The sequence below is a fragment of the Schistocerca serialis genome, chromosome 5 (genome assembly GCF_023864345.2).
Source record: "Schistocerca serialis cubense isolate TAMUIC-IGC-003099 chromosome 5, iqSchSeri2.2, whole genome shotgun sequence".
NCBI classification, from domain to species: domain Eukaryota; kingdom Metazoa; phylum Arthropoda; class Insecta; order Orthoptera; family Acrididae; genus Schistocerca; species Schistocerca serialis.
In genome coordinates, this window is record NC_064642.1 from 579,188,411 (window position 1) to 579,201,925 (window position 13,515).

A 13,515-nucleotide genomic window follows, 5' to 3' on the forward strand; every position below is an offset into this window, starting at 1 on the left:
ATCCGGAGTAGTGCCTAATGGCAATGTGTAAACCTCCGTCGCCCACCTCCTCCTCCTACTGCCACTTACCCCGTGGCGAACCCCTGATAGCAGCGTTCAGAAATCATAGGTGGAATTAGCAGTGAGAACGAAAGTAGGAGCCGGGCCTGGCAGCATGTTCAGGTATAGGCAATGGGGGGACACATTATTGCTATTGGCAGTTTACACGGCCAAGTGGCAATATTGCCTGTTGTGGTGTAGGGTAAACCAGTCTAAACCAGTCTCTATGACTAGCCTACCCAATAATAAATAAAGAAAATAAAAAATAAGGCAATAACATGTATGTCATATCCGCATGAATACATTTTTTGCAGCTGCTAGTAATAATAGTAATAATAATAATGTCGTACAGCTCAACAGCGTAGTGCAAGACTTTCCACTCTATGGCACTTCAGGGTCTTGCATTCGTTGAGTCGGGAACATCCGGTGCGTCCCTGTGGTCATCTATCCAAGTACTGCTTAACTCCGGTGATTAGCGAGGAATGGTGTATCCAAAGTGGCAATGCCGTTGCCCAGTTACTAGTTATAGCCCTGGCACTCTATGAAGGTATACTGTACCCCCACTCATTACTACTTGAAATATTTCTAAATGATGGCAACACTTCGTTATTTGAGATTCCTGTTAATATTTGGCCAGGTAGGACATATACGGCAGTAGGTCCAAACTTGTTTGAAACGGTTATGCACCTGACTAGTAGCATTGCTTGGATATCACATTCCCCACTATTGCGTTGGTTTTTTTTTCACATTTCCGTTTTCACGAAGTTTTTGTGGTGATAATGAAAATAATACTACTAATATTATTATAATAGTAGTAGTAATGGTAGTAGTAGGCCTAATAGTTGTAAGTTATGCAGGTCCAGCTTGTCAGCAACAGGTTTTTATATTATCCATCAGAACGGCTGAAAAAGTAGTGAAAAAAATTATCGGGCGAGGAGATTGTCAGGATACTTTACTGTGTAGATGAAAGTAATGTTGAAGGAGAAGACAAATATGTAGGCAATGAAATAGGTGAATATGAGGGCAGTGATGATGATCACGTTGAAGACTATGGTAGTGGATGAGGACAGATTTTTTGGGAAAAGAATCTCAAGTTGCACACCTACAAACCATCTACAAAGATAAAACTGCAAGAGTAGAAACCTGTGTTGTTTGCCCCTGGAAGACAACAGTTAAAAAAGTGTGAAAAACGTAACAAATTTATTTGCAACACGCATAAACTATCTTTGTGTCCTGATTTTATGTAAATTATCATATTAAAACATATTTCACTAAGCACAGGATTGTTAACAATAATCTTATAACAACTAAACACGAATTTCCACCATTTAAACAGTTAGTTTAATTATTTTAATAATTAAAATATACAGTTATCAAGTATATTGTTCACAGGTAATGCATACAGATATAGTAAAATAGATCGTGCACTACAAAACGGCGCTATCCAAAATTGGTGCAGAGGCAAACTCTGGTACATCACAGGCCATAAACGACAGGGGTGAAAGACGGCTGCAGAGATGTGTACGGGCGTATAGACGTGCAACTGTTGACCAACTGATCGCCCAGATGAGCCAAGGGGCTACCAACAGTGTCTCCTCAACGATCGTTCAGAACGAGTGTGTCAGCACTACCAACAGAGACATCCAGATCTGCAACGTGGTGTTTGATTTTGATCCATTGAGTACCTCAAATGAGAGTGTCCGCACGTTCCATCACTGCGGCCGGCTGGCTCGTGGGACAGGTTTCCGCGAACTTGTTGCGATGATGAAAGACACCTCGCCCAACGGCTCACCGTTGCTTTGTTCACTGCCATCCCCCTGTAGACGTTTTGCTAGCGCCTATGGCTAGCTACGATGCTCTCGTTTTCCTCGAAAAGTAATTCAATGACAGCTCTTTGCCTGAATGCACCCTCATTACACACCCAATTCTGAAGGCTATGTATAACATGGCCACCTACCGGAACTTCATAAAGTGGGAATAGTCCACGACGTCCCACAACAAATTCTGCATTTTTTCAATCGAAATTGGCCGAGAAAAAAAATGTGTTGTTTTACTTATTGAATGTACGAGGGTCACTCCAAAAGAAATGCACACTATTTTTTTAAAAATCCATCTTTTATTCTACATGTTTGAAAGTTTTACAGTGTGTAGATACATCCTTTAGGAACAATATTTTCATTTCTCCACATAATTTCCATCCCTCTCAACTGCCTTACGCCACCTGGAACCAGTGCCTGTATACTCGCATGGTAAAATTCTGCACCAACCTGTTGGAGCCACTGTTTGACAGCGTGCCCAAGGGAGTCATCATCTTTAAACCTTGTTCCACGAAGAGAGTCTTTCAGTTTTCCAAAGAGATGATAGTCACATGGAGCCAGGTCAGGACTGTAAGGTGGGTGTTTCAGTGTTGTACATCCGAGTTTTGTGATCGCTCCCATGGTTTTTTGAGTGGCATGTGGCCGTGCATTGTCGTGCAACAGCAAAACATCCTGTTTTTGCCGATGTGGTCAAACACGACTCAGTCGAGCTTGAAGTTTCTTCAGTGTCGTCACATATGCATCAGAATTTATGGTTGTTCCACTTGGGATGTAGAGGCCTATCTCACTAGGGGTAAGATAGATACCGCCTACAGGAAAATTAAAGAGACCTTTGGAGATAAGAGAACGACTTGTATGAATATCAAGAGCTCAGATGGAAACCCAGTTCTAAGCAAAGAAGGGAAAGCAGAAAGGTGGAAGGAGTATATAGAGGGCCTATACAAGGGCGATGTACTTGAGGACAATATTATGGAAATGGAAGAGGATGTAGATGAAGATGAAATGGGAGATATGATACTGCGTGAAGAGTTTGACAGAGCACTGAAAGACCTGAGTCGAAACAAGGCCCCCGGAGTAGACAATATTCCATTGGAACTACTGACGGCCGTGGGAGAGCCAGTCCTGACAAAACTCTACCATCTGGTGAGCAAGATGTATGAAACAGGCGAAATATCCTCAGACTTCAAGAAGAATATAATAATTCCAATCCCAAAGAAAGCAGGTGTTGACAGATGTGAAAATTACCGAACTATCAGCTTAATAAGTCACAGCTGCAAAATACTAACACGAATTCTTTACAGACGAATGGAAAAACTGGTAGAGGCCAACCTCGGGGAAGATCAGTTTGGATTCCGTAGAAACACTGGAACACGTGAGGCAATACTGACCTTACGACTTATCTTAGAAGAAAGATTAAGGAAAGGCAAACCTATGTTTCTAGCATTTGTAGACTTAGAGAAAGCTTTTGACAATGTTGACTGGAATACTCTCTTTCAAATTCTAAAGGTGGCAGGGGTAAAATACAGGGAGCGAAAGGCTATTTACAATTTGTACAGAAACCAGATGGCAGTTATAACAGTCGAGGGACATGAAAGGGAAGCAGTGGTTGGGAAGGGAGTAAGACAGGGTTGTAGCCTCTCCCCGATGTTGTTCAATCTGTATATTGAGCAAGCAGTAAAGGAAACAAAAGAAAAATTCGGAGTAGGTATTAAAATTCATGGAGAAGAAATAAAAACTTTGAGGTTCGCCGATGACATTGTAATTCTGTCAGAGACAGCAAAGGACTTGGAAGAGCAGTTGAATGGAATGGACAGTGTCTTGAAAGGAGGATATAAGATGAACATCAACAAAAGCAAAACAAGGATAATGGAATGTAGTCTAATTAAGTCGGGTGATGCTGAGGGAATTAGATTAGGAAATGAGGCACTTAAAGTAGTAAAGGAGTTTTGCTATTTGGGGAGCAAAATAACTGATGATGGTCGAAGTAGAGAGGATATAAAATGTAGGCTGGCAATGGCAAGGAAAGCGTTTCTGAAGAAGAGAAATTTGTTAACATCCAGTATTGATTTAAGTGTCAGGAAGTCATTTCTGAAAGTATTCGTATGGAGTGTAGCCATGTATGGAAGTGAAACATGGACGATAAATAGTTTGGACAAGAAGAGAATAGCAGCTTTCGAAATGTGATGCTACAGAAGAATGCTGAAGATTAGATGGGTAGATCACATAACTAATGAGGAAGTATTGAATAGGATTGGGGAGAAGAGAAGTTTGTGGCACAACTTGACTAGAAGAAGGGATCGGTTGGTAGGACATGTTCTGAGGCATCAAGGGATCACCAATTTAGTATTGGAGGGCAGCGTGGAGGGTAAAAATCGTAGAGGGAGACCAAGAGATGAATACACTAAGCAGATTCAGAAGGATGTAGGTTGCAGTAGGTACTGGAAGATGAAAAAGCTTGCACAGGATAGAGTAGCATGGAGAGCTGCATCAAACCAGTCTCAGGACTGAAGACCACAACAACAACAACAACAACAACCACTTGGCATGATGTCCACGAGGAAGAGTCCTTCGTAATCGAAAAACACTGCAGCCATAACTTTTCTAGCAGAAGGTGTGGTTTTGAATTTTTTTTCCTTGAGTGAATTTGCGTGATGCCACTCCATAGATTGCCTCTTCATATCTGGTGATAAATGATGGAGCCACGTTTCATCACCTGTCACAATACTTCCAAGAAATTAATCTCCACCATTCTCGTACTGTTCCAAAAGTTCGCTGCATACCGTTTTCCTTGTTTCTTTGTGAGCCACTGTCAACATCCTGGGAACCCACCTGGCACAAACCTTTTTTAACGCCAACACTTTCACTATTCTGCAAACACTTCCTTCCCCTATCCCAGCGTAGCATTACAATTCGTTCACTGTGATGAGTCTGTCAGCAATCACCAATTCGTTAGCTCTCTGTACATTGTCTGGAGTGTGTGCAGTACGAGGCCTGCCGCTGCGAGGACAATCCTCAATATTGCTGTGCCCGCCTTTGTCACGTAACCTGCTTGCCCACCGACTAACTGTACTGCGATCGACAGCAGCATCCCCGTTCACCTAAACCTCTTGTGGGTATTTCCCACTGTCTCGTTTTCACAGTACAGGAATTCTACGACAGCACGTTGCTTCTGACGAATGTCAAGTGCAGCAGCCATCTTGAAGACATGCTATGACGGCACCACTCACGGGAACAGGTTGAACTAAGTTTGAAAACAAGCGGGAAGGATGTATCTACACACTGTAAAACTTTCACATGTGCAGAACGAAAACTGTATTTTTACAAAAATAGTGTGCATTTCTTTTGGAGTGACCATCGTACCTCGTAAAAATGTTGACACAGTGAAGCGACAGGTCGGCCACAAGATGAGAATGTGAGACTTACGATACCGAGGTGCGAGAGGTCGGCGAACTGGCAGGAGCAGAGGCAGCAGGGCCCTAGCGAGGGGTGGCAGGCGTGACCGGCACGGCGGTTGACGCGGCAGGCGGCGGCACGGCCGCGCGGCACGCAGCAGCGGTCCACCTCGCGGCACTCCACGTCCATCCCGCAGTCGCACTCCTCCGCGCCCTCCACCAACCCTGCGGACACCGCAGTACTAGCGTCCACGACCTCTGGGCTGGCTCTTTCAAGATATCATCTTACACGGTGAGTTTTCCATGAGCACGGACAATCAAACACTGTACAGTGGAACGGAATCTAAAAGTCACGTACCATGTTTGCGGACCTTTTGCCGTTATTCTACAAGGTGCGTCAAAAAAAATGTATGCACACGTTGAAGTGTCATAGAAAATTTATTTCCCGTTCTACAATGTTAAATTTCTGGAAATGGAAAGCTTAAAGTCCAATTGGAAAAATAAATGTACTTTGCAAATGTGATTAATGCTCAAACTGGTGGCCTTCAGTATCAATACATTTCTGAGTACAAGTCACCACTGATTCCGTACATCGTACCAAAGCGTCCAATGAGATTTCTGCGCACACCGCCTGAATCTCATTCCAAAGTGTGTCCAGATTACGTGGTTTACATTTCTACACCTCATCTTTTACTGTGCCCCAAGAGAAGAAATCCAGTGGCGTGAGGTCTGGAGAGCATGCAGGAATCTCCATTGGTCCCCTGCGTCCTATCCACTGGCCTGGCACATTGTGATCCAGGTATGCTCGTACGTCCCTGTGATAGTGTGGTGGGGCGCCATCCTGTTGGAAATAAAACTCATCATTACCGTATTATGCACTAATGGCAGGGAATATGGAGTCAGCAAGCATTGTTAGGTACGTTTCTCCAGTAACAGTACCTTCAAAGCGGAAAGGCCCAATGAGTCCCCTTGCAGACAAACCACACCACACATTTACACCAGGCAAATTCACAGCCTTTTCAACTGTAATGTGAGGATTATCTTCAGCCCAGTAGACACAATTGTGCCTATTGACAGTTCCATTGAGTTTGAATTGGGCTTCATCCGACCAAATTATGCTACCTATAAATCCCGGTTCACGTCTCACCATCTCCTGAACCCATTCACAAAATTCTAACCTTCGATCTGGATCGTTGTCACTTAGCTGTTGCACCAGCCTTGGAATGTACACACGAAATTTGCCTTTCTTCATAATGTGTAGCACACTACTAGCACTTAAATTACTCTCACGTGACGCTTGCCTTGAAGATTTTTGAAGCGAACGCTGAAACAGTTCCAAGACCGCAGTTGTGGAATCATCACTTGTAGCTGTACGAGGTCGCCTTGATAGACCTTTACGCACATCACACACTGTTCCATGAATTTCGAATTTGTCTCGTAGACGTGTAATTGTTAACCTTGAAGGTGGTTCTGTACCATACTCACTTCTCCACTGTCTTCGAACCGCAGCTACATTCTCAAACTTCCAGTACCACTTAATTATCTGCTTTCGCGCTTCAGAGTTAAAAAGCACGTCCGCCATGTTGCAATTACTTCCTTGCTACTGCTGACACTTGTTGAAGAAACATAACATTACTTTCTCACGGATATTTAACCTTGTAGAACGGGAAATAAATTGTCTGTGGCAGTTCAAAGTGTGTATACATTTTTTTGACGCACCCTGTATATCGTACAAACTACAGGTCTGAAGACAAAACAACGGCTCTAACCAGGCAAGGCATCGAACTGAGCTGAGCTACGACGGTCCATGTTGGTTCGACTCTATGCCAGAGTTCATCAATATAGTAAATAATTTTTATGGTTCCGATTCATCCTGATTTACATTATCTCTCCTTCTACCTTAAGCTCTGTATCTTCACTATATCAACTTCATTCACTGTTTTGATATTTACTTTATGGTTCATGCAAGGACCTTTGATCACCCAAAAAGATATATTCTGAAGTAACAACGTGACTTAGAAAGGAATACTGAAATTTTTTAGCGAATGGAGCTGCACAGACAAAAAAATCAATGCTTTATACATTTTGGCGACGACATTCGTCCAGAAGGATCATTTTGCACTCCTGTATGACTCTGCAGTCAGGCTGCTACAATGGTGTAGTCTGCTGATGAGCACCACCCTCTCCTTATTTTTGATCTCTCCAAATATTGGCGACGAAAATTCCTGCTTGCACAAGTATTCAGGTCATCTACCAACAGGCTGGTTGTTTTAGGGTGTTTTAGCTATCTCAGCAAGTTAATATGACATCCTATTGGAATAGTATAGGCTGTCACAGATAAAATGTATGAAGCCAGTCTTAATACAGCAGAGGATACGGAGACAAACAATTTGATACAAGACACTTTATACTGAACAGTTCTGTAAACAGCGAACTGTCCACGAGAGAAGATATTTCTAATTTTTCTTTTAGATTTTTAACCATACCAGGTCTGTTGAAACGTCTATCAAGGTAAATAAACAATAGGTGCCTAAAGTGTTACTCCAGTTTCACAGTAAATAAGATACCATTATTGTTAGTCAAAACTAGTTGAGAAGGTTATCCACCTAACGAAAGATGGAAATGCAATCCTTGTCGGCGATTTTCGTTTATGAAATTTCTCAGGTTATCAGTCGCGTCGTGGCGTTGTGTTGTCACAACGTTACAGGTAATTTCCTATCAGTCATCTTCAGGCAAAGTGCCACATTCACGTCCCATTCCTATTTTCATGGCTACTGGACTACAGACTTCCTGCTGAGGGCTCAACGGACGGGCCAGTCGCATGCCTTGGATAGAGATGTCACAGTCGGTAATGCTGGTGTGAGGAGGGGGGGGGGGGGCAGGAGGGTTGAGGATGATCCGGGCGTTGAGTTCTGGTGCTGCTCAGTTGAAAACCACAGTCCCGATGCAGTTTCCATCTAAGCTTCGCATGGCATGTGGTATTACCAAAAAAAGTCAGGAACGCTCTGAGCGGAGGCAATTTGCAGAACAGACTGGTGTCACCAGGATTTGACACCACGAGCCCCTTCCACCCACCTTCCCACCACCAGCACAATCCGCTGCGACTTCTCTCCCGGTGGCACCCGACTGGGCAACGTGGCTGTAAAGGAACAAACTGGACAGGAACCTTTGCCTGAAGTTGTCGATTAGGAAACTCGTCGAAATCTTACGACACCACGGCTCGGCCGACAACCTCATAAATATTCGAACTAAGGTGCCCAGTATTCAGACCGGTACACAAATCTCGAAACGTGCCGAGGCGATTAACTGGCAATTCAAATCAACGCACCGCTAACGAAAGACCTCCCACGTTTTTACAGTCTCATCGAAGAATGAGAGTAATCTGACTGACTGAAAAACAGCGAACACTAGGACTGAGGAAGTATAGGGAAGGAACCGGCCGTGCCCTTTCAAAGGAACGACTTCGGAGTTCGCCTTTTGCAACGCAGAGAAATGATGGAAAACTTAAATCCGGATGTCCGGACGGGGATTTGATTCGCCATCCTCCCTTGCTCTCGGAAATTTTAATAGTAAACCTCAACGTGATGCAGAACGCTTCGCTTACAGCCTCTGTCACTGCAGCTGCTTGATTATCTCCGTGACGCTTTCGTGCTTAATGAATCTGTAGCTAAACACGCTGCTCTTCTTTGAATCTTCTCTATCAATCGTATATGGTATGGATCCCAAACTGATGAGCAACATTCAATTATTGGTCGAGCGAGGGTTTTGTGAGCTACCTCCTTTGTTGACGAATTACATTTATGACAGTCTGGCATCTGCCTTAACAGTGATTTATTTTATATGGTCGTTCCACTTCAAATTGCTGCGCGTGCATATCTTAGTTATTTTATGGAAGTGACTATTCTGCAATCGTGTGATCATCCAATAAGGGATCTTTCAGTGTATGTTTTCGTAGTACGTTACGTTTGTTTATGTTGATAGTCAATTGCCACTCCCTGCACCTATCGTCAAGCCTCTTCAGGTCTTCATGCATTTTGCTGCAATTTTCCGAGTTGCGACTTCTCTGTATACAACAGCATCATCCGCGAAAAGTCTTGTGGAACTTCCTACATTACGCAATAGGTCATTTACATATATTGTGAAAAGTAACGGTCCTATAACACTCCCTTGCGCCACATTCGAAATTACTTTTATGACTGAAGTCTTCTCTCCGTTCGTGGTTAGACACTGGACTCGCATTCGGGAGGACGACGGTTCAATCCCGCGTCCGGCCATCCTGATTTAGATTTTCCGTGATTTCCCTAAATCGCTCCAGGCAAATTCCGGGATGGCTCCTTTCAAAGGGCACGGCCGACTTCCTTCCCCGTCCTTCCCTAATCCGATGAGACCGATGACCTCGCTCTCTGCTCTCCTTCCCCAAACAACCCAACCCAACCCTATTCTCTCCGTTCAAAATGACATGTTGGTTCTGTTTGCTAGAAATTCTTCAATCCAGTCATTCAGATGGTCTGATGTTCCGTACGCTCATATCTTGTTAATAACGTGGCAATGTGGAGCTGTACTAAACGCCTTCATCTACATCCACGTTATGTTCCGCAAGCCACCTAATGGTGTGTGGCGGAGGGTACTTTCGGTACCACTATCTGATCCCACCAACCCTGTTCCACTCGCGAATAGTGCATGGGAAGAATGATTGTCGGTAAGCCACTGTATTGGCTCTAATTTCTCGAATTTTCTCCTCGTTGTCAATACGATATGTATGTGGGGGGGAAGTAATATGTTGTTTGACTCATCCTGAAAAGTACTGTCCCGAAATATCAATAGTAAATCTCTCCGTGATGCACAACGCCTCTCTTGTAACGTCTGCTAGTGGAGCTTGTTTAGCATCTCCGCAACGCTCTCTCGCCAGCTAAGCGATCCAGTGACGAAACGCGCCGCTCTTCGTTGGACCTTCTTTATCTCCTCTATCAGTCCTAACTGATAGGGATCCCAGATAGAGGAACAATACTCAAGAATCGGGTGAACAAGCGCCTTATAAGCCACTTATTTCGTGGATGAACTACATTTCCTTAATTCTCTGCATGTCGTTCTGCAAATTCTTACTATCTTCTGGTCTTGCTACTTTGGTATAGACAACTGCATCACCTGCGAATTGACGTAAAGAGCATCTGACGCTTTCCACTAGATCATTTATAGATATTGCAAAAAGCAACGGTCCTATCGAACTTCCCTTTGGTAGTCCGGATATTACGTGTACATCTTTCGATTTAGTTCCGTTAAGAGCGACGTGTTGAGTTCTATCTGCGAGAAAGTCTTGAATCCAATCTCAGGCCTGCTCCGATATTCCGTAAGCTCGTATTTTTTTCACTAAACGTTAATGCGGGACGGTGTCAAACGCCTTACGGAAATCAAGGAACACTGCATCAACCTGAGCGCCGTTGTCCACTGCGCTGTGGATCTCATGGAAGAACAGAGCGAGCTGAGTTTAGCGGGATCTCTGTTTGCGGAATCCATGTTGATTTTTATAAAGGAGATGTTCATTTTCCAAAAAGTCATAATTCTTGAGCATAAGACATGTTCCATAATTCTACAACAGATTGACGTCAGCGATATAGGTCTATAATTGTGTGAATCTGTCTTACGGCCTTCCTTAAAAACGGGAATGACCTGCGCTTTTTTTCCAGTCGTTAGGTACCTTTCATTGCTCAAGCGATCTACGATAAATTACTGCTAGAACGGCATCAAGTTCTTTCACATAATCTTTATAGAATCTTACAGGCGTCTCATTTGATCCTGAAGCCTTTCCACTACTAAGCGATTGTAGCTGCTTTTCAGTTCTGCGATCCGTTATCTCAATATCTGCCATTTCGACGTTCGCACGACGACTGAAACGAGGGACAGTGTTACGATCTTCCGCGGTGAAACAACTTCGGAAGACCGAATTCAGTATTTCGGCCTTCTCTCTGTTACCTTCCGTTGCGGTGCCGGTGTGGTCGCTGAGAGAATGAATAGATGATTTTGACCCACTTACTGGTTTTACAAGCAACCAAAATCGCTTAAGTTTTTACTCAAGTCGGTTGACAACGTCTTACTTTCAAAATCACTTAACGCTTTTCTCATTGCTCTCCTTACGCTCATTTTCGCTTCGTTCAGCTTTTGTTCGTCAGCTATGTTTTTATTTCTGTTGAATCGGAGATGAAGTGCTCTTTGTTTATGTAGCGCTTTTCTAACACGGCTATTAAACCATGGTGGATCTTTCCCATTCCTTAAAACCTTACTCGGAACAAGTCAAGGAACACAGGACCTATATCTCTTACGTCGATCTGTTGTAGAATTTTAGAACATGTTTTTTGCTCGCGTATCATGTCATTTCTGGAAACCCAGAATCTACTATGTAGGAATCAACATGGATTCCGGAAACAGCGATCGTGTGAGACCCAACTCGCCTTATTTGTTCATGAGACCCAGAAAATATTAGATACAGGCTCCCAGGTAGATGCTATTTTTCTTGACTTCCGGAAGGCGTTCGATACAGTTCCGCACTGTCGCCTGATAAACAAAGTAAGAGCCTACGGAATATCAGACCAGCTGTGTGGCTGGATTGAAGAGTTTTTAGCAAACAGAACACAGCATGTTGTTATCAATGGAGAGACGTCTACAGGCGTTAAAGTAACCTCTGGCGTGCCACAGGGGAGTGTTATGGGACCATTGCTTTTCACAATATATATAAATGACTTAGTAGATAGTGTCGGAAGTTCCATGCGGCTTTTCGCGGATGATGCTGTAGTATACAGAGAAGTTGCAGCATTAGAAAATTGTAGCGAAATGCAGGAAGATCTGCAGCGGATAGGCACTTGGTGCAGGGAGTGGCAACTGACCCTTAACATAGACAAATGTAATGTATTGCGAATACATAGAAAGAAGGATCCTTTATTGTATGATTATATGATAGCGGAACAAACACTGGTAGCAGTTACTTCTGTAAAATATCTGGGAGTATGCGTGCGGAACGATTTGAAGTGGAATGATCATATAAAATTAATTGTTGGTAAGGCGGGTACCAGGTTGAGATTCATTGGGAGAGTGCTTAGAAAATGTAGTCCATCAACAAAGGAGGTGGCTTGCAAAACACTCGTTCGACCCATACTTGAGTATTGCTCATCAGTGTGGGATCCGTACCAGATCGGTCTGACGGAGGAGATAGAGAAGATCCAAAGAAGAGCGGCGCGTTTCGTCACAGGGTTATTTGGTAACCGTGATAGCGTTACGGAGACGTTTAATAAACTCAAGTGGCAGACTCTGCAAGAGAGGCGCTCTGCATCGCGGTGTAGCTTGCTCGCCAGGTTTCGAGAGGGTGCGTTTCTGGATGAGGTATCGAATATATTTCTTCCCCCTACTTATACCTCCCGAGGAGATCACGAATGTAAAATTAGAGAGATTAGAGCGCGCACGGAGGCTTTCAGACAGTCGTTCTTCCCGCGAACCATACGCGACTGGAACAGGAAAGGGAGGTAATGACAGTGGCACGTAAAGTGCCCTCCGCCACACACCGTTGGGTGGCTTGCGGAGTATCAATGTAGATGTAGATGTAGATCTACCAGGGAGCCTGCACCTGGGTCTCGTTAGGGAACAGAGTGAACTTGGTTTCACACGATAGTTGTTTTCGGAGCCCATGTTGAACCTACCGAGATCTTTAGAAATATCATAATACGTACAGACCGACGTCAGAGATTTAGGTCTATAGATTTGTGCGTCTGTTCGACGATCCTTCTTGAAAACGAGAATGTCCTGTGCTTTTTTCAATCATTAGGAACGCTCCGCTCCTCAAGAGACCTACGGTACCCTGCTACTAGAAGAGGACCAAGTTCTTTCGCATACTCTGTGTAGAACCGAATTCTTACACCGTCAGATCAAATGGTCTATCCCTTGCTGAGCGATTTTAGTTCCTTTTATTTAGATATCTGTCATTTCGTCGTCCGTGTGACCATTTAAAAGACGAGACTACAGTGCTATCTTCCTCTAGAAACAGTTTTGGAAGAAGATGTTTAGTGTTTCGGTCTTTTCTGTGTCACTCTCTGTTTCAGTGCCATTTGGTCAAAGAGTGTCTATACTAATGGCTTCGATTCATTTTCTGATTTAATATAAGACCAAAACTTCTTAAAATTTTCTGTCAAGTCGGTAGACAGAATTTTAATTTCGAATTAGTTGAGCGCTTCACACACAGCCTTCCTTATGGTAATTTTGGCTCCGTTTAGTTTTAGTTTTTG

General features: G+C 43.6%; 1 protein-coding gene across 1 annotated transcript in view; it reads right to left on the reverse strand.

Annotated features, from left to right (window-relative positions):
• Positions 1-13,515, reverse strand: part of LOC126482116 (disintegrin and metalloproteinase domain-containing protein 10-like) — a 67,836-nt gene that overhangs the window by 42,802 nt on the left and 11,519 nt on the right. The window contains exon 2 of the mRNA XM_050106092.1: positions 5,403-5,473. Within this exon, the coding sequence (XP_049962049.1) occupies positions 5,403-5,473 (71 nt within the window). The remainder of the gene's footprint in view (positions 1-5,402; positions 5,474-13,515) is intronic.